We start from the raw sequence: 19,440 nt of genomic DNA, 5'->3' as shown, positions 1-19,440 counted from the left end.
ACGCAGACGTATTTCCGGCCGCCGGAAATACGTCTGCCTTCGCAGGCTAGCGAAAATAAAGTTCTGTTTTTATTGACCGGACTAAGCTGAGGTTACAGGAAAATCCATATTTTCGGATTGCCTATGAAAGAAAACGGAACTCGCTGCGGATTTCCTTCATTTAAATCCATGCCAGGATTAACCCGCGAAACGTCCATAACAGTCAATAGTCGTTTTTACTTCACTGCGAGAATGTTGGTTTAGGCAAAGGATCTTTCTCGTGTCGTTTCGGCCAATATTTCATACAAAGCTTTCCACTTCTATCCAGCGGTATGACGAAATCGTATCGTTTAGTTTACTGAACGGTGCCTATGATGTCGTCATGCTCTTAAAATTATTCCATGCCTGTTTTTTTTTATTTATAATTAATTAATTAATGTTTTAATGTTTTAATTAATGTTTTAACGCAGGAAATGGTTGAAGCAGCAGGCGATGACGAAAAGGAGCTTGCTGCACAAATGGCGGCGGAGTTTCTCAACGAAGATCTATCTGAACAGCAGTTTGGCGCGCCAAAGGCCGGCCCCGCGATGTGGGCCTCTCTTTTGAGAATGATTGATCCCATCAAGGTAAACATCAAAGACAGCTTTTTCCCCGCGTATTTACAATTGTCGCCATCATTAATTGCTTTGTGTGTTTATGTTCCTTTTTGTTTTGTTATTTTACCTTTTCTCTGTGCAAACAGTGTTGGAGACAACTAAAATAAACGAAAGCCGAACGCATAAGCACTCTGGCGGCTATTTCCACGAGCAACCTTTGGACAAAAGTCACTTGGAGTGGTTATGCGTAAGACGTTTCAAATGTGTGGAGTTTCTCTTAGTTTTTGATTTGCCGATTGCCTCAGGGGCTTAAACTTTGACAAGGATGAGTGGTTGTAGCGCAACTGTGACCAGGCATCAAACTCGAGCGATAAATGCATCAAATTCCATATTTCTTTATAAGCGCAGCGCTACTGTCTTGAGGTGTTTTTCTTTTTTAAATCGGCACTAGAAAGACAAAAAAGTAGTGCTACTTCTAAGTTGCAGGGGTGTGGAAGAGAGGAGTGCAAGTAAATGGTTACTTGTTCTCGTTAAGCCTTGTGAGTTGCAGTGTGTTATTGTACCCGTCGGCTCGTGGGCTCCCTCCCACTGTGGGAGCTCAAGCTGATGCGTTTTTCATAGAACCACGGCAGGCAAACGATAGTGTCTGTTGCTGTTAGTTTGGGTAGACGATTTCGCCCAGATTCTCAATTGAATTGTTGCTATAGGAGTGAAGACACTTTGGTGGGCAAATGTGGTGGTTTCACGGCAGGGTAAAAGAGGAAACGTTTCAGATCCGTTTGCCCTCCGTTTTACAAAAATGCTTTCGCTTCAGTTCCTTATTATTAAATCAAAGCTTTTTTTTTTCTGCTATTACATGAAAACATTCCTTTATTTTTTCAGGGTGAAACTGTTGACGCAGTTCGACTGGAACAAAATGAATCTGCTGTCAGGTTTGTGTTGATATCGTGCACGTGTGTTTTCGCCAGTTTTGAAGGTGGGACTAGATGGTGTTGAGGAGGGGGAGATGATTAAATGAAACTTACAGAAATGCTGTTTTCGCGCGTTCTGACTCGACCTTTACGAAACAATTAAGAGGTGGACTTAGTGGTTATATGTGGATTAAGCCCAATATTTTACGCGATGCAGCGTGCTGCATGAAGATGAGAAAAAGCGATCGAATAGCAGAAGTCAGATTCTCTCTTCGTTATTTGGCATGTTTATACAACTTTAATAGGCTCACAGAATTTAGTAATTTGTTCATTTTTTTTCCTGTCTAATAAAAACACACAGATGGCACCAGCCAGAACCAACTGAGCAAAATATCTCGGTCAGCTCCCGCGTTAATGGTTAATTTGGCTCAAGGGATTATTTCTTTGAATTTTTCCTTTAGAAATTTGTTAATTCCTTATGGCTTTGTTTGTTTTTGTTTTTCGTAGCGTGTGTGTGTGTAATTTCAACACTCGCCCTGACGAAACTTACGCTTTGGTTGGCACCGCAAAAGACTTGACACTGAACCCTCGCTCATGCGCAGGAGGATTTATTCATGCCTACAAGATAACTGAATTGATTGACGGAGGATACAAACTGGAATTTGTTCATAAGGTTAGCAACCACATTTTAAGCAGCGAAGTACTAGAATTGCAATCAAAGCCAGTAATGTCACAGGAGCCCGCACAATGTGTTTGTGCAACCGTTTGTAATTTGATAATAAGTCATTAAATGTATTGGATTCACCGTTTACTTCTTCTGTAGCGATATATGCATGGACTAACGCTATATAAACGTTGTATTACCTTAACTGCGGTGAACTGTCGTTCTTTTGCCTCAGAGCTGGTATTTTGAGCGATTTTGAGGATTTCGAGTTCGCTGTTTACTGTACCCCTCAATAGAATTAAGGACAAGGGTGGAAACTAATTTTTGAACAGCTCCAGGGTCGGGGCGAGTTTTCACCCAGAAAATCGCATCGCTCGAAATAACACTTCTGAGGCGAAAGAACGACAGTTCACTGCAGTTAAGGTAATACAACGTTTATATAGCGTTAGTCCATGCATGTATCGCTACAGAAGAAGTAAACGGTGAATCCAATACATTTAATGACTTATTATCAAATTACAAACGGTTGCACAAACAGATTGTGTGGGTACCCTGCGGTAATACGAGCTCTTGTTAACGAAGAGGAGCCATGAACTCAGCGATATCAATATCATTATCAATGAAGCTACATGTGGGGAGCACGTCAATTTGTTGTGGGGAATCTATTTGTTGCCCTGACTAGCAACACTGAAGACTCGGTAAGTTTGTACTAAATCCATGTGTCGGTTTTATGTCTTGCGATTAATCCGAACAACGTGCATGAACAAGTGACAAGCTCAGTAACCAGCACATGCATGGGAAACGGCAAAATCATAGGCTGATCGCGTAGCAACTGACAGAAAAAAATCAAGAGATCAAAGACGTGATCTTGCCACACAGTCCTCGTACGTTCAATGCATCTGTTAGCTTTATGTGTCTCTGTGGCTTACAGTGCAAGGCGCCTTACCGTGGCCACCCAACAAACTTTCACATTTGACAACTACGTGTAAATACGTCAACTCAACAACCCATGCAACGGTGTTCAACTTACAACTGTGCGAACTTTTCAAGGAGGCGTGACTGTCAATCAAATTCGCACACCCTGATTGGCGTATAAGTTTTAAAAAAACTTTGTTAGGTGGCCACGGTAAGGCGCATCGCACTGTAAGTTCTCTGTGGAGTTGCAACGATCGTTTGTTACATTCAAACTCAGATTTTTTGCCTTTGTCTTTAATTTCAGACTGAAGTTGATGATATTCCAGGAGCTCTAGCCCCTTTTCAGGTTGGTGATTTTTTGTTCTATCCCATGGTGTTTAATGAATGCACTTCTTTTAATTCTGTAATTATTTATTTCACCCATAACATGTATGATAGGAATAATGAAGTAGCTAACACAAACATAAACAATGTTCAATATAGACTAGACACCTAAACAAAGTTCCTTTCCTTTATACTAAGTGCTTAAAGTTAAAACCTCAAGGTCAAGTAAGACACGTAGGTGTCCAGCTAATCTTACGTATAGTCACTGCTGTCCCCATTTTCAATACAAACGAATGGATTAAATTAGTCCCTTTAATCCGTAATCGTTGATAATAATATTGGTTAGATTAGCAGTAGTCCTTCTCTATGTCACAAGCGAGAGCTCATCTCTTTTGCTGTTATCATATACAGGGGCGTCTCTTGGCAGGTGTTGGCCGTCTGTTAAGAATTTACGATCTTGGCAAGAAGAAGCTTCTCCGAAAATGTGAAAACAAGGTACCATTCTCTTCCCTTTCGACGGTTTACAAGATTTTCACTTCAAAGTAGTTTTAATTGGTTCGCAAAACATTGGCCTCGTTCGCTTGAGAATTCGCCGGATAAAACAAATAAAATAATGTAGCATTTCGCTATTTCGGGCGCGCAAGTGGTCGATAATATTGGCAGTCAGGTTTTTCATCCAAGAGGGCTTCACAACCGAATATCCATCGTTTCCCCGCCAAAATAGGTCAACTCTGTACAGTAAGCGAACATAAATGGGCCCTTTTTGTGAACTGAACTGTCTTTGTCTTTGGAGGGTATCACCTGTTTCCTCTGCCTTATAAGAATTGCACCATTCTGCTTCTACTGATGTACTTTATTCTTTTACAGAAACTTCCTAACTTTATCATGGGCCTCAACTCGATGGGAACTCGTATTGTTGTTAGTGACATCCAGGAGTCATTTCACTTCGTGAAGTACAAAGCGCGAGAAAACCATTTGGTGATATTCGCGGACGACGTGAACCCGAGGTGAGGAACCGAGGACGCGATATTAATTTCACTTGATCACTAGTTAAAAATTTAGTTGATTACTCAGTTCACATGAGTGGTTACATGGGTCAGTTAGACGAGTGCTTTAAAGGGAGAATTTAGATTTCTCAGCTTTGCGTTCAGTAGAATGTTAGAGCAGTTTCCAATTGACTGTCGAAACTAATTTCGCGATTGCAATTTCCACGCTTATTGATTGGTTTCAAAATCTCACGCCAGTTTATCAACCAATGAGAAGGAAAAGCAAAACCAATCGCGATTGGTTCATTGCGGTGATTGCACCTGCAGTGATTGGTCAAAGTAATTACTTTGGTACTTGAAAACAGCTCTATCTGCGTCAAACATTATAGCGGTACTAGATATTCGGCTTTCATCGTTATTTGAGCTAGGAGCGATTAAACAAGTCCGAAAGTTAAAAAGGGTTATGGCTACTAATTTTTATGTCTCTTTTTTCCGTTATGTTACGACCTTTCCCAATAAATTGACTACGATTAAATTTCTAAGGAACTATAAGATCACCTAGATTGCTATCAGAGCCTCGAAAAGAATACCCTTTCGACATTAGATGCGTTTGTAATGAATCGTTGTCTTTTAAACAACACTGGTACTTAGGACTTCGCTTCCTTGTGAGCGGTGTCCTCGTCCCGCCATCATTCCTTGCAACGCCTTTTTAAAATCGTTCTTGAAAAACGTGTATAGAAGTGGGTTAATCAGAGCCGTGCTGAATTTTAAAACCAACATAATAATTACCACAGAAAAAGGAAACGAGCTGGTCATGTGACCTAAGTCAGTCAGCAATGTGATGATAAAATACGGGAACCAGCCGAAAGCGAACACGAAAGTCATAAGTGCGTAAATTATGGCCGCTTTACGGTCGTTTCGTCTCTTCCTGCGCTGTTTCTCAGTCTTGTGGAGTACTTTTCCCTGAGTTAAAGCATACCGCATTTTCCTCTCTTTGTGGATGAAGCTAAAAATGTGACTGTCCATGCAAACGATCACAAGAAAGGGTAAAAACGCCAATACGGCTAAGCAAAAAATGGAATAGGCCCTGTCGAATTCGAGTATTTTCTCCGTTGGTGGATCTCGTATGTTGATCCAGGCAAGTTGGATGAACGATGCGCAACAAGAGAAACCCCATACACTAAGCAACAGCATAACCACGCGGCGTTTGGTTACCACAGAGTTGTACTTAAAAGGCATTTTGATCTTGAAATAGCGCTCTGAAGTCGCGACAAGCAAATGAAGAATGGTGGAAATCGAGAGAAATCGTTGACACAAATCCATGCTAACGCAGATTTCGGGCAAAAGGGTCATTGAACAGGCGAGCACGAGTGGTAAAGATAGGAGACCAGCCAGAAAATCGCTGGCAGCCAGGCTGACTAAACAGTAGTTTGTTTTTGTTCGTAAATACCGTGTGTTGAAGAACAGCATAAACACAACTGAATTTGCTAGGATTATGAGAAGAGATTGAATGGTTAAGAGCGCTACGACTACTTGACCTTGTTGGGTTTCATGCAGTAAGCTTCCTTCTCCTTCTTCCTTGCTTTCACATGTGAAATTGCCAATACATTGTAATGTTCCGTTCTCCATGTTTTGTGATGTTCCTTCGTTTTCAAATCACGTTTGTCGTAGCGATGCCCGTTCCTAGAACGTTCTTTTCAGACCCCGGTCACAGACAGAGAGAAAGTTAACAGCCTCCGTTTTGGTAGAAAGACTTTTCTAACAGGGAAAAGAACAGAAAGAAAACTGGTTATCCCTTGCTACTAATTGCAATGATAATTTCAGGCTTGTGTTATATAATTATAATTCCATCTTGTTCAAATTTTATGGTAAAAAATATCAACTCATTATGCCCCTTGTCAAACGAAACGGATAATTGTCAAAAGGTGCCAAAGCCATTTACATTAACGGCTTGCAATATCCTTACCTAAGAGGCACTTTTTCGGTGTCATGTTGGTTTTTGGTCGAAATTTTCCAAATTTCCTGTTCGTTGTTTCAGCCTTAATTACTTCACGACATCTCGTGGATCAAGAATAAGAACGTTAAGATACATCTTAGTGAGTTCGGTAAAAGAAGGAAGTTAAAAACACCTAAGTTTTCTTTCGATCGAAAGAACTTTGGATCTCATTCACTGCTGCCATCAAAGATAAATATCCTTATTTTCAATGTTACTCACAACAGCTGACTCTTTTCCCCGATTTTCGTCACTTTTTAGGTTTCAAAGAGACTTTCGGATATTCCAATTACTCAGTGTGACTTAATTATTGTATGTTTTCTAGGTGCATCAGTTTTTCAATAAATTATAAACTTGTTTAAAGATTGAACCTTTTAGAGCAAGACCATTCTAAACGTGTGAACGCATTTAAAGAAAATCTTTGAAAAAAGAAATTGGTTTTTTTCGAGACTTTCGTAAAGAGCACTCAACATTCTGGTCTTTTACCGTTCTTAAAAATTGTGCAAAATATACAGGATGTGTTTTAAAACCATCTGTAGTTTTCTTGGCTGAAGTACCTTCCTTCAGCCGAGCTTAGAAATTAAGGATGACCAATGCTGTTTGCACAGCTTATTGAACAGTAGAGAGGTTACTGACTATTCGTTCTAGCTACAATTCTAGTCTCTTATTTCTTTCTCGCTACTTTGTGGTTTATTGGCTACTTCGTGATTCCAGTATTGCTTGGCCCAATGCTGTAGGATACTAGCGCAGGATTGAAGCAATCTGACGCGAAGAAGAAGTTTCTCGATATTCATCAAAAAACACTATAGATTTTCGCATTTCTATCAAAAAACGTCTTCGCCCTAAGAAGAACTAAAACGCCAGGACGGGAATTCGTAACAAATTTGATCATGTCATTGACGATTCTTTAATTGTGGATTGAAAATAGTTACGTTTCATGCGGTTTATTTTGAAATAAACACAGGGAGAGTAAATGATGCAGTTGTTGCTTAGTAATAAAGCCGGCTGTCAAACGTTTCATGAACAAAAAGCAATTTATTTTTTTCAAATAGGACCAACAGTTATTGCAGGCGGACTTTTTCAAACCAACCTCCAAAACGTTTCGGCAAATTGCATTTGCATATTTCATATGAAAAAGTTGCTTCAAAACTAAAATTTCAATTCTTTTTTTAAATCTTTCAGACACAAAGTCTTTGTAAAATTAACATTTTTTTTCTAGTACTGACTATTGATGCTTAGTCTTCTTTCATTTCCGTCCATGAAACTATAGGCTTTCTAAATATCCTAATTAACTGGCTTGCACTCATCCGCTTTTGCTATCAGATCAAATGGAGGCTTGACATCATTTTGTTTTCAGGATCTCGCGGGATTCATATCGCTTTTCTTAAATGCGGGAAGCGAGAAAAACTGTACAGGAAGAAAAGCAAGCTGTTGAACGAGCCGGAAAGACTAGTGAACTTGGCGTTGATTTTCGAAAAAGATCTAGAACTTTATTAGGCGCGATGAAAATCGGGATTTCCTGATTTGTACGAAATGCAAATTGGAACCGCAGGATTAGAGAACCAAATTGTGGACTCTCTAATGACTTTGGGTAGAAAAATTGGCCTTTTTGGTGCACTTTTTAAAACTTAGAATCTGTGTTTTTAGTCGGCTGAGAAATCTCTTACTGTTTTTGGACCTTTTTGTAGGTGATAGGAACCCGTTTCATTTGTCGCTGTCGAGTAAATGAATTACTTGTCAACTACTTTCGTGCCACTAAGCAATTGGTTACAAATATAAAAGAAAAATCGTTTCCCATACCTGGTGCCTTTAACCCATAGTTTTGGTTGCATGGTATTATTGTACTTTATCGACAGCAGAGAAGCTATTAATGGCCTCTTTCGTCCATCATTGAAAAAGAAAAAACGCAATTTTTTGTTTTGGCGCGGTCTTCTGGCCGGTAAACGGCTCTTTTCAGCTAACTGGTGTCTTTTGAGTTTCTTTGTGTCCTTTCTTGTCAAAACTGTCTTTCAATCAGTGGCAATATAATATCTAATATAACTTCAAGTTCTATCTTTGTCGACACCTGCTAAATGTCCTTTGATTTGCCGTATTAAGTACCACAACCCTGTCAGAGTGGCGGCTTGTTAGCTTTGTTCGTTTGGGTCGTTAACTTAATGAAAAGAAACAACTTTCAATCAGAAAATTAATCGTCTGTATGTTTCAATTCAAGTCAATGTTGCCACACCTTTTGTAAGTGATGATCTTCATGCTTTCCAATCCAGCTCGTTATTTATTTTTCGAACAAACAGTTGCAAGTCTATGTGTCAATTCACAGTGCACTCATCACTTGTTTAAGGTAATTGTTCCCGTACAGTGTTGCACTGTGGCTTCCGGAGTTGTGGTGTAACTTGCTGATGCCTAAATTGTCCTTAAAAGGGGACAAATCCTTTAGCAGGAACACTTATCATTGTCGTCATTAAAAAATCAGATTAATATGGATAGTAGTTTTCATTTTCATGTAGTATTTGGCCATATGGAGCAGTTTGATATTCAGATTTGTTATCAAATGTAGTTTTCAGTTAAGTCGAGAAAAAAAGTTTTGAAGAGTGGAAATTTGAATTTATTATGGTCGTTGGTTTGCGTTTTTTGATCAATTCTCTGTTTCTGTCATACAGGGCATTTTTGCGGGTTTTAGTTCCCTTTCTCCTCTCCCTCTGTAACGCGGAGTTACAAACCCAAGGACCCCAACCTCTAGGTTAGGCCTTTTTTAAGTTCATACATAAAGAGTAGGGAGAATAAAGTTGTTGATATCAATGTTAAACTGGAGCACCTTTTGTACCGTCTGTATCTTTTGATGTCATTTTTCGTTTCTTGTAAGTGGAAATTTCTCCTTTTGACACAAAAAGAAAATCCGCGCAAAATATGAATTTTACCCTCCTGTTAAAGAAGAGGAATTTTTGGAGGGCTTGTTCGACTCACGCATAGTAAATGTTCAAAATTTCGTACGATGGTAAAAAGTCGATTTTTTCCCCAACTTTAGATCTAAATTATCGCCTTTTTATCGTAATGAAATTCTTAATGAATGCCGATTTTATCCATGTTTGAATTAGGCATGGGTTGCTGATACTACTTGAATATCTCGAATTTTGCACAAATTATCATTTGTATCATTTTTCCCTTTGGCTGAAAAGTACGTTTGAATTTTGTTTTCAATATGACTTTCTTGTCATTGCGTGTTGATTGTTGTTGAGTCATCGTTCCTTTCCCTAGCGTAACTGTATTTTGCTGAGCAATTTCGTTGAACTTTCTTGTGGTTTTAATCTTACAGCCCAGATGATTTTTTTCAGTCTGGTGAAAAATTTTGCAATAATATTCATAAAGATATTGAATGCGCCAAAATACTGCTAAGTGAAAGACTAGAATTTCAATGAACCGCTATCTGAAAGTGTTACTATACCTTGTTCTGTAGGTAAAAAGCGATCGATTCACCCATTTGCGGTTGAGTGGTGGTAAGGCTTTGGCCAAGAGGCTCGTTCCAGCAGTGTTCACAATCACCTTTCAGAATGTTTGTATTTTTAACAATGTTTAGCTGTCTCACAAAGAGAGAGATTACCGCAGCTTTAAAAAAAACTTGTACACGCTGTGAATCTAATTTGCTCCCCGTTGCTTGGCAGACTCCTTGACCAGTCAAATTGTATCTTTCAGCTTGTGTACCTAATTGGCAAATTAATAATTTCGCTGGGAGTCCTACTGCCATTATCTGGTGATATTGGGTTTGTCGCATGCAAAATGCTTTCGCGTAATGATTAATTTTTCGTAATTGGTTTTTAAGTTGACACGAGAGACAGCACAAAGACACCGCGTACTCCTCGGATTTGCAGGGCCGCTGCATCGCGGATCTTATCAAAGAACTAGTGCAAATTAAACTTCTCCATGCTTAAAATAAACAACGTTTTAACTCATCAGTTAGACTAAAAAAAATCGCGTTTTTGCTCTTACGTAATTTCTACAGTTTATTTGGTTTGATTCTTGCCACTTCGATTTTGCTAAATTCGTATAGTATTTCCTTGGTTCTTGGCATACAATTTTCTTATTCAAGTGTTTTTTTATTAATAAATGGAAATTGAACCGTCCCTGCTTTTTATTAGCGCTAGGGAGGTCCCACCTTAAGGACGTTCGCGCTAATTGTTTGTGCGCAACGTAACTGCGCAGGTAACGCGACTGTAATATGTCACGCATTACTTCGAGCATTAGTGAAGTTGAGGTTTGAAAACCTTTGCAGAAACCGTGGACGATAAGTCTTGCACAACGTTGGATAAGAGAAGATCGTGATCAGTCAAAATTGATTAAAAATATTTAGGAAAGTCAAGTAGACTACTGCACGACTGATGTTCGCGTTGTTTTTATCAGTCGTGCACTAGTCTACTTGACTTTCATAAATATTGTTCAAGCATTAGTTAAAATAACATGGCGACAAAAACGCCGGGGAAAAATTTCCAGGTCGGCAAAAGAATGGCACATTCCGAATCATCATGAAACGTTAAAGAGAAGTGAGCGGGAGGATGGAAAAAGCTTTTTAAAAGGTAGCTGCTGATCGAGTAGTGGCTGGAAGTTTGGAAAACTCGAGGACGAACCGTTGCGTAAATTTAATGGGGCTGTTTCTTTTTTTAATGTTTTTATTACCCTACGAACTTAAATTCAAAATGAATGTATGTTTTTAAAGTTCTTATCCTTTATTTTCGTGAAAACAGAGCAGTATTTTCGTCCTCGTCGGCTTGAATAGTGCGGACCTGCGTGGAAAAAAACAGCGATTAAATTTCACAAAAACCACACTCCAGAAGACGAGCATGAAGGCAATGGAGAAATATTATACAAAACACTAACCAAATGAAGATGACGACTGCTTAAAACTTCGTTGCTGTGCTCGAGAAAGCTTTGTTTTGGGGTAAAAACTTTTCATCCCTTCAACGATCGATCCTCTCTTGGGTTCCAGTCCTTCCCCGACAAGTCACGCAAAAACGTGACAAACGAAGTTTTCCAAGAGCTTCGTAAAATCACATCGATTTTACTCCCTTGGATCATCGGTGACCCCTATTTTTTTAATCATGAATCACTTACTCTACTTACTATCTACAAAATATGATAAAATGAAAAAAATCTCACCGTAAGAAGTTATCTTTTTTTTAAATTTTCTTTCCTCGTGCCATCGAATTCCGGTAGTGGTTGCAACGGATAGAGGTTACGAAAACGCTGGTCCAGGATGAACTCTACTGTTTACGACATCCCTAGCGGCATGAAATTATCTTAAAATCCCCCCCCCTAAAAACCTATGCACGGAAACCTTCACTCTAACAGTTTATTTTTAGGATTTTCGATGGATGAACAGATGAGGCTACCTTTCGTTATTATGACAGATTTATCGAAATTAAGGCATTTTTCCACTGCCATTTTCTCCGAAACAAAGTCGGTGACCCCCAATTTTTTTTATATTTTTGGAGTAAGTACTTATTGACCTAACTCTAGTCGAGAAATGAAGAAAATCTCACCGTAGGAAGATTTTGGCGCGAACGTCCTTAAGTCCTTGAAATTTTAAAGGTATTTTTTGTTATGGAAGCTCTGTGCTTGGTGGAACGTCCCTTGTGGTATTTCAACAAGCTGGATGTGAGACTGGGCCCACGGTTTATAGCCGTTATCGGGAGAAGACTTGAATGTTTTGACATTCGCAGATAGCAGCACGTTCTCGGCCTCAGATCTTCATTCAGGCCCTGTTTGTTGCAAGGTCCCCCGTATGTTGTTCAACAGATTCAGAGCTAATGACACATTTGGATTAATTAAGGTGGCCCTTAATCCGCTCCTGTGAATTTTGTTAACTTTGAAGAGTTTTATGTTAGCCCACTGATTACTTTCCAGTGTGTCACCGAGTTCGTTTTTGAGGTATAAGCATGTGAAGAAAAATTTAGTGTGGTTTTAGATGTCTCTTTTGTTGCTATGGTAACTTAGTGTGTTACATTAATCAGTGCCATTACTTGTGTTTCATAAGGGACCATGACATTGCCATGATGGGGAAAATAAATGTATAGTCAATCATTTAAAGAACACAGTCTCTCTTTGATCCATCGTAAAGGGGCTATGTCACGTTCTTTTTCGCGTGTTTAGGGGAAATCTTTGACGAATGAAATGATATATGGAAGGAATCATATTGAACTGCGGATACGAAATCAAGTGAAGCTATGATCTTCGCAGTTATGAACGGAGTATTTTAGAAATTGCGTAGAGAAGCCTGAAAAAATGACCAGCCCCCAACATCAGTGGCTTCATAGGTCATTGGTTGGAGCGTCGCACTGGCATCGCGAGGTCACGGGTTCAAACCCCTTTGAAGTCCTGAATTGTTCTGGCTCCTCTACGCAGTTTTTAAAATAGTGCGTTCATAACTGCGAGTATCATAACTTCACTTGGGATATCTTTGGTTAATCACGAGTTTAAAACTGGAAAATCGTTGTTTGATATTCCTTTACTGATAAAATTGTCGTTACATCACAAACGAGATGAATCTGAGCAAAAACGATCTTTCTCCAGGCGATTTGCTATATACTTGAAAAAGGTTGGGCCGACTTTTTTTAACAATACCCTGATGAAATCCGTTTCAATTTGTCCATTTGTGTCCATCCATGCTTTTCTTTCCTTTCGCAGCATTTCCTTTATGTGGTTTTTGCAATGTCTCATCCTACCTTTTGGGCATTTTAGGTGTCGTGAAATTACATAATTTTGCGTGACAAAGCCCCTTTCATTGATCTTTCCGTGTCTTGTTTTTTCTTTCCAGGTGGTTAACCTGTTGCAGTTATCTTGACTATGACACTGTAGCCGGTGCTGATAAATTTGGCAATGTCTTTGTGGTAAGTAGATTGTCAAATTTAAATTCCATCCCGAATTAGAAAATATAGAATACTGTTAAAAGGATTAGCATTTGTTGTATTTGTAACCTGCACTAATTCCTCTCTGGTCTTCTCTTGTTGGCTGAGTTTTGTGTTGGTGCTGAGTTTGCTTTAGGAGGATTTTTCTCCCGTTGGCTTTTTTAAGGTTAACACGAGTGCTCTTTGAGGCCAAACTGGGGTTCTAGTAGAAATACTTAAATGCAATTATCAGAAATGCATTACACGGCTCGTTGCAACCAGTTTACAGATAAGTGTTTCTCAAAACTTGACCACAATTGTCAACTGAAGGAAAAAATAAAACAAACGTTGAGGTGTGTTCGAAATTCCTGGCTGTGCCAGTGAAACTGACAAACATGTCTTAATTTCGATAGGACCTCCTTAGCTCATCGATGCTCAAGCTACTTTTCAGTTATTGAAACGAAATAAGGATAAACCTAGAAACGGGGGCCATTTTTCCTTTTTTTTTTTTCCTGGGAACGAATGTGTCGACATCATTTACTGGCAGTCTGACGTTGACTTAAAAATAATTTGTCAGTGACTGAAGAGGTTAGAGACGTAGTCGGAAGGAAACATCCGAGTGCTATTAACAGGGATGGAATCTATGACCAACCGATCTCGAGTTCGGCCGTCCTACTACAATGCTACAGGAGACAAGGGGGTGCTACAATTAGGTCAATGAGGTCAATAATCTAGGTCCAGGTAACGATGGTCTTGCTATACTCATCAGCAAGAACCCCGAATAACGAAAGTCGGCATATTCGCAATCATGGTAAATGAGTTGTTGGATTTTGGCTTTTATATTCGTAGGTTCGTCTCGCTGCCAGCACAACGGACGAAATAGATGAGGATCCAACAGGAACAAAAGCATTTTGGGATAGGGGCCTTTTAAATGGTGCCCCCCAGAAGGTAGTTTATGCGCTGTCATGAATTGTAAAATGCGATGTAAACTGCAGGGTAATCGTGTTAGTGTCGAAGTTTTACGTAGTTGAGATTGTTGATTGGCTTAAATTCGCGTGCTGCTTTCTCAACCAAAATCAAAACCAATAGCGACTTGCACGTGCTTATTTTCCCGTGCTACGAGTTAATCACATGTAATTGCTTCATTGAACCGATTGGTTCATCGCGCTGTGCCTTTTGTAAAGACGTACCCTTCGTAGGTGAAACATTTCGCTTATGCATTACTGTGACTGTTAGTCATTTTAATCATACAAGGCTCTGCCATGACACTGACCCTTTTGAATCATCCACATGACATGTTGACATGCTGATTTACGCCAATTTCAGGTTGAGACGCTATGTAATTATCATGTGGGCGAAACAGTCCTGTCGCTACAAAAAGCGACCCTAATCCCTGGTGGATCCGAGTCTTTGGTTTACACAACACTCTCAGGAGGTGTCGGTATGCTGGTGCCATTTACGTCAAGAGAGGTAGGTGTCATTACCCTCCCATTACATGTAATTGGCTTGACGGACACACGCGAAAAGGGTCACAGTCAAGGCTCCGTTATTGTCCAGAATCAGTATTCCCATGAGCCGTAATTTGAATGGGAAGCCCTTTTTACAAATCCACACTTGTTAATTTTAATTGACTTGAGTTGATTTCACATGAAGTTGCAATTTATACTGTTGACACATTGTGTTGTGTTCGTTAAATATAGCATTGAAGTGGAGAGTGAAAAGAGGGAACTGGAAGAGAAGCTCGGTTAAACTTGATCTAGTGAGACTATTTTGCCGCCAGATACTTTTAGACCTTTGGTTGACAATATCTGGAAGGGTAGTTGTTTTGATATGAAGATTACGCCCATTTCAATCTTGCGTTTCTTTTTGCTCCTTTTCCCAATCTGGTCATGTGGATGAATGACCTTGGGAGACCGCACGGGCAGAGACGTTCTGTCGTAGCGTGGACTTTCTTTTTCTTTTTTTTTTTCTTTTTTTTTGGTTGACTTGTCTCGACAATAATCAATTCTGTATTTGTCACACAGGATATCGACTTTTTCCAGCATCTTGAGATGCATTTGCGCGCTGAACAGCCATCACTATGTGGCAGGGATCATTTGTCGTACAGGTCTTACTACATGCCTGTCAAGGTAAATTTGCCTTTGTCTATAACGTTATTTCTTTGAAAGACCATTTCCCCCATAAGCTTATGGGCTCTCTTGCTGACAGCATTTCTCGATAATGTCGTCTATTTGAATAATTTCCAGAGCGTCGCTATCTTGGTTTTAATGGCGTCTAGCCGTGGCCTAACAGGAGCTTTACTCTTCCAAAACAATGGACTGAAGCAGCCGAGGGAAAAATATGCGATTTCTCTTTTTTTTTCCTAATGCATTTTAAATTATATTTTCAGGTGCAAGTTTTAAAATCTGTCATTGTGTCGATCAAATTTACGCTGAATTCGTTCTCCTTCATTCTGCCCTGCTCATTTGCAACTTGTATTTTTGCAATTTCTCCTGCAAAGTGGGTCATGCGATTTGTTATTAATCCTGTCAGAGAGAACCGTTAAATGACTTTGTATTACTATGTTTTTGTTAGAGCGTGATTGATGGCGATTTGTGTGAATATTTTAATTCCCTTGACTCATCCAAGCGACGGAACATCGCAGAAGAATTGGATCGAACTCCCGCTGAGGTGAATGTTCAATATTTGTTACTGCTTTTTTAAAAAGCTACACTGCGTAGCGTGATTTGCTTTGTTCTTTCGGTTTAAATAGAGGTCATTACATGGCCGCGCGGGGATACGAATTTTATCTTCGAGTCTATCTTCGGGGAACGAGTGGGAGATGCTGTAAGCCCGAGAAGATAAAATTCTTATCTACAAGCGGTCATGTAATGTTCTGTTTATTGTGTGGATACTGACTGATGAAACCTCCAGTTTAAAATCAACTAGTTTTATTCATTTTCGAAATGGCGAAAGAGAGGTCTCCAACCGGTAAAACACTCCTGTTGTGTAATACGAAACTAGTAATGAAAAACAAATCGTGATAATGTCATATTGAGTCATAAATATGTTGATGTACTAGTGGAGAAAAATTATATTACAGCACAAAAGCATCTTACAAACAAGTGAAAGCTCCTTTCTTTTGGCTAATCGTGTTAGTTACTATGACGACATCAATATCCTCACATGTGAAAAATGAAAATAATATCTTCACTGTGCGCGGTGAAGATATGACTTTTTTAGAAACAGGAAAATCCTAGTATTTCATCAGTATCTATATAATTATATAAATTATGAATTCTCAACGTTTTAACATACCACTAGATGTCGGTTATTAACCAGTATGTTTACTTCCTGGAAATGTAGATTAGCTTCAGTTTTGTCGGCGGAAAACCATTTATCGTCGACAAATAAATGGAAATGAGTAGTTTGAGACATAATTAAAAGTCTTCTTTATTCGGCCAAAATTGGCGGCATTTGTTTATCGTTGTTTTTATCAGATCCTATCTAAGTTGGAAGGACCACATTGAGACCGGGAAAAGATCCCGTCGAAGTTGGCTGTGTTGTGTCGAACTCGTTAGGCTTGCTTCCCGTGGACGATTGGTCGTCAGTTCGGGATAACTAACACTTTGGGAAAAAAATTGGCCCAGCACAAGTGCGAAGCTTAAGCACCATATAAGGAATGGTTGTCATCACGAGTAGGGAAGGGTAGGATGGGCAGAAAGGCTACTTACTTAAACTTAAATCTGTTTTTGTTTTGTTAATTTTTTTTTATGTACAGGTGTCCAAGAAATTGGAAGATATCAGGACGCGATACGCCTTCTAAGATGGAAAAAGCTGAGACGAATCTGTAAACTGAGCAGTTTCCATGACCAGATGTTACATACAATGTGTTTTTAGTCGCGACTTATGTTAAATACTGCTTCAGTTGTTTAGCTTTGGCCATTAATGGCGCTAAGGAAACGGAATTCTAGCCCACCGGTATTTTCTCAGTGATCTTTTGAGTCCTAAAATGGACTGACGGTAATTGAGCATACTAGAGGGACTCTTGGTGGTCCCTTCGTTAAGATCTTGAAAAGAAAAAACAATTTTAAAAAACCTCATATTTTCGTATATTTTGGTAGAACATTTCCCGAGACCAAACTGCAGTTGAGCCATAGCTCTTAAATAATCTAGGCTGTTAGTATCCCTTTGCAGTATGGCCTTGGTTAAAGCTTTGAGTCATTCTTTTCAACACATAGAAATAGACGTGTTAAGTTCACATTTAAACGTACATGTAGAGTGAATTCGCTAGTAACATGCGTATTAAAGTGAAAGAAAGTCGTGTATTTGTGTCAAATTTCTTATTGCTTTACGGTTATACGGACTTCTCATGTTGGATTAAACCAATAGTGGGTACGATTTACCCAAAGTGGCCTAGGCCCAGTCTTTTCATCAGCGTCAGACAAGTGTCAATTTTAAAATCAAGTTTTGCGGGAAAATACACAATAGACCAAATCGGGCTAACTCAATGTTTTGCCCAATAGCCCACTTTCGATATATTAAAATTCAGTCCTAAACAAAAGGCATCATCTATAGCCTCTGGGGAATAAACTCATACAAATCCTTATATTTTTTCCCCAGAGCCTCGATATGATGTCTTTTGTTTAGGACTGAATTTTGGGCTATTCAAACCCTTTGGGAATAAAACGTTTGTACCTAATATTTCCATATCATTGAAATGTGAATGCTACATTCTAATTCAAATACATTACACAAAGAATCTAACCCCTAGAGATTTGAAATCGGGTACAATATTTGGTCTACTGTATATTTTTCCGAACAAGTTGGTTTAACAAAAGACACTTTTCTGACTTTTCTTACTATTGGGTAATGGACTCTTGATAAACCAAGAACAAGCCACATCCCATGCGTACTTGTACAAACTAAGTTGCGGACAGCCGAACTTTACAAACTTTGTAACTTGGGAAATACGTATGATCCGTACCGATGGAGTTGAAATTTGAGGTGTATAAAATGGTTTGACACCAAGTGGTCCTAAAAGAGCTTCATAACGTAAGATGGTGGTGGCGAGGTAGGCCCTGAAGTGCATTATTTTTCTGAAATCCACTGACGTTTGGACAAAATCAACGAGACGACGACTCCCTATTCGGTTGTCGAAATGTCCATCAAATTCCATACACCCATGGCCATCTGGGCGATCTTACCTCCTCATTAAATTATGTACTTGGTGTCGTTGGCAAAATTGAGGAAAAGCAAACTTCATCTACTGATTACGATTAAGCGCAACTCGACATTTGCGAGAAATGTTTTTTCTTGGCGCTGAGTGAAAGAGGAACGATCTTCAGGGACGAGAAGGTATCGCACTGGTTGTTATTGGGTGGTCAAGTTATGGATCCATTCACCTCAAGAAATTCGATTGTACAGCTTTCTTTTTACGTTAGATTTGATTTTGATTGTACAGCTTTCTTTCGTTTTTAAATTGTCTGGCTTTATAGAAACAAAGACTTTGGCACCCAGGGTAGGGATTATGGCAAGTCTTGGCTTAGTGCAAGGAGGAAAGAAATTAGGTGTGTCTAGTTCCTAGCTTTTTACAAGCAGCCTAAAGACACCGTCGGGTCAAGACAACTCTCTCCTATTTACGGAACATCCTTTTCAAATACAGTGTCAGAGAGGCGTTTTGTTGGGCTGTTGGATTAGCGGGGCTATAAGATATGAAAACAACTTGAAGTAAGCTCTTTCTCTCTTGCATCATGCATTGAGCTATTCTTATTGCAATTGCGTTTACTTATTATAGTATCATAAGTTTCGAGTAATATTTTTCCCGGTAATATCAAAGGGGTTTGTACATTAATTTTAAAAATTCCAGTTTGCACAAAACAACAGAAACATTTTTGTTTCTGTGGAAATACTTCCGAATTTATTCTTAATAAGATGTTAACAAAGTTGATTTTTTCAGCCAATTTAATTCCCGTTGCTGAGCATTTTAGTATTTTTTCTGTTAAGTGAAAAGGTATTGATATGATTACAAACCGTCCTTATTGCGAGTTAGAGTGTTCTGATTTATAGAGAAGAACGGATCGGCTTAGTTTCACAAATACGGATCAGTTGGAATATATTCGCATAAATCACTATCTTAAAATGCTGCGATTATATGGTACAACGATGTACGAGTGAGTTTAATCTTCGACAAATCAACAAAATGGGATCTTCTGCGGCTG

At 39.1% G+C, this 19,440-nt stretch overlaps 2 protein-coding genes across 6 annotated transcripts in view; one reads left to right on the top strand and one right to left on the bottom strand.

Moving 5' to 3' along the window:
• The window catches only part of LOC138019144 (splicing factor 3B subunit 3-like), a 44,620-nt gene extending 27,073 nt beyond the window's left edge, over positions 1 to 17,547 (top strand). For both annotated transcript variants that reach the window (XM_068865815.1, XM_068865817.1), the window contains exons 21-32: positions 450 to 605; positions 1,458 to 1,507; positions 1,994 to 2,159; positions 3,370 to 3,411; positions 3,801 to 3,884; positions 4,257 to 4,396; positions 13,171 to 13,243; positions 14,090 to 14,188; positions 14,567 to 14,710; positions 15,265 to 15,369; positions 15,815 to 15,910; positions 17,001 to 17,547. In XM_068865815.1, the coding sequence (XP_068721916.1) occupies positions 450 to 605; positions 1,458 to 1,507; positions 1,994 to 2,159; positions 3,370 to 3,411; positions 3,801 to 3,884; positions 4,257 to 4,396; positions 13,171 to 13,243; positions 14,090 to 14,188; positions 14,567 to 14,710; positions 15,265 to 15,369; positions 15,815 to 15,910; positions 17,001 to 17,045 (1,200 nt within the window). In that variant the 3' untranslated portion in view covers positions 17,046 to 17,547. The remainder of the gene's footprint in view (positions 1 to 449; positions 606 to 1,457; positions 1,508 to 1,993; positions 2,160 to 3,369; positions 3,412 to 3,800; positions 3,885 to 4,256; positions 4,397 to 13,170; positions 13,244 to 14,089; positions 14,189 to 14,566; positions 14,711 to 15,264; positions 15,370 to 15,814; positions 15,911 to 17,000) is intronic.
• On the bottom strand, positions 4,408 to 10,292 carry LOC138019152 (histamine H2 receptor-like). Of its 4 annotated transcripts, none has more exons than XM_068865837.1 (2): positions 9,808 to 10,292; positions 4,408 to 6,133 (listed from the first exon to the last, which is right to left on the bottom strand). In XM_068865837.1, exon 2 carries the CDS (start codon positions 6,002 to 6,004, stop codon positions 5,006 to 5,008), a length of 999 nt encoding a protein of 332 aa, XP_068721938.1. In that variant the 5' UTR covers positions 6,005 to 6,133; positions 9,808 to 10,292; the 3' UTR covers positions 4,408 to 5,005. The 4 variants fall into 4 exon arrangements, with proteins under 4 accessions (XP_068721938.1, XP_068721942.1, XP_068721939.1 ...); XM_068865841.1 differs by having other exon boundaries at positions 4,408 to 6,128; XM_068865838.1 differs by lacking the exon at positions 9,808 to 10,292 and adding an exon at positions 8,169 to 9,697.
• Positions 17,548 to 19,440: the final 1,893 nt, after the last annotated feature.

Source organism: Montipora capricornis, chromosome 10 (assembly GCF_036669925.1).
Source record: "Montipora capricornis isolate CH-2021 chromosome 10, ASM3666992v2, whole genome shotgun sequence".
NCBI classification, from domain to species: Eukaryota; Metazoa; Cnidaria; class Anthozoa; order Scleractinia; family Acroporidae; genus Montipora; species Montipora capricornis.
This window is presented reverse-complemented; position numbering and strand designations above follow the sequence as displayed.

Excerpts from the sequence above, each read along its gene's own strand:
- LOC138019152 (XM_068865837.1), bottom strand. The coding sequence starts at position 6,004 with ATGGAGAACGGAACATTACAATGTATTGGCAATTTCACATGTGAAAGC.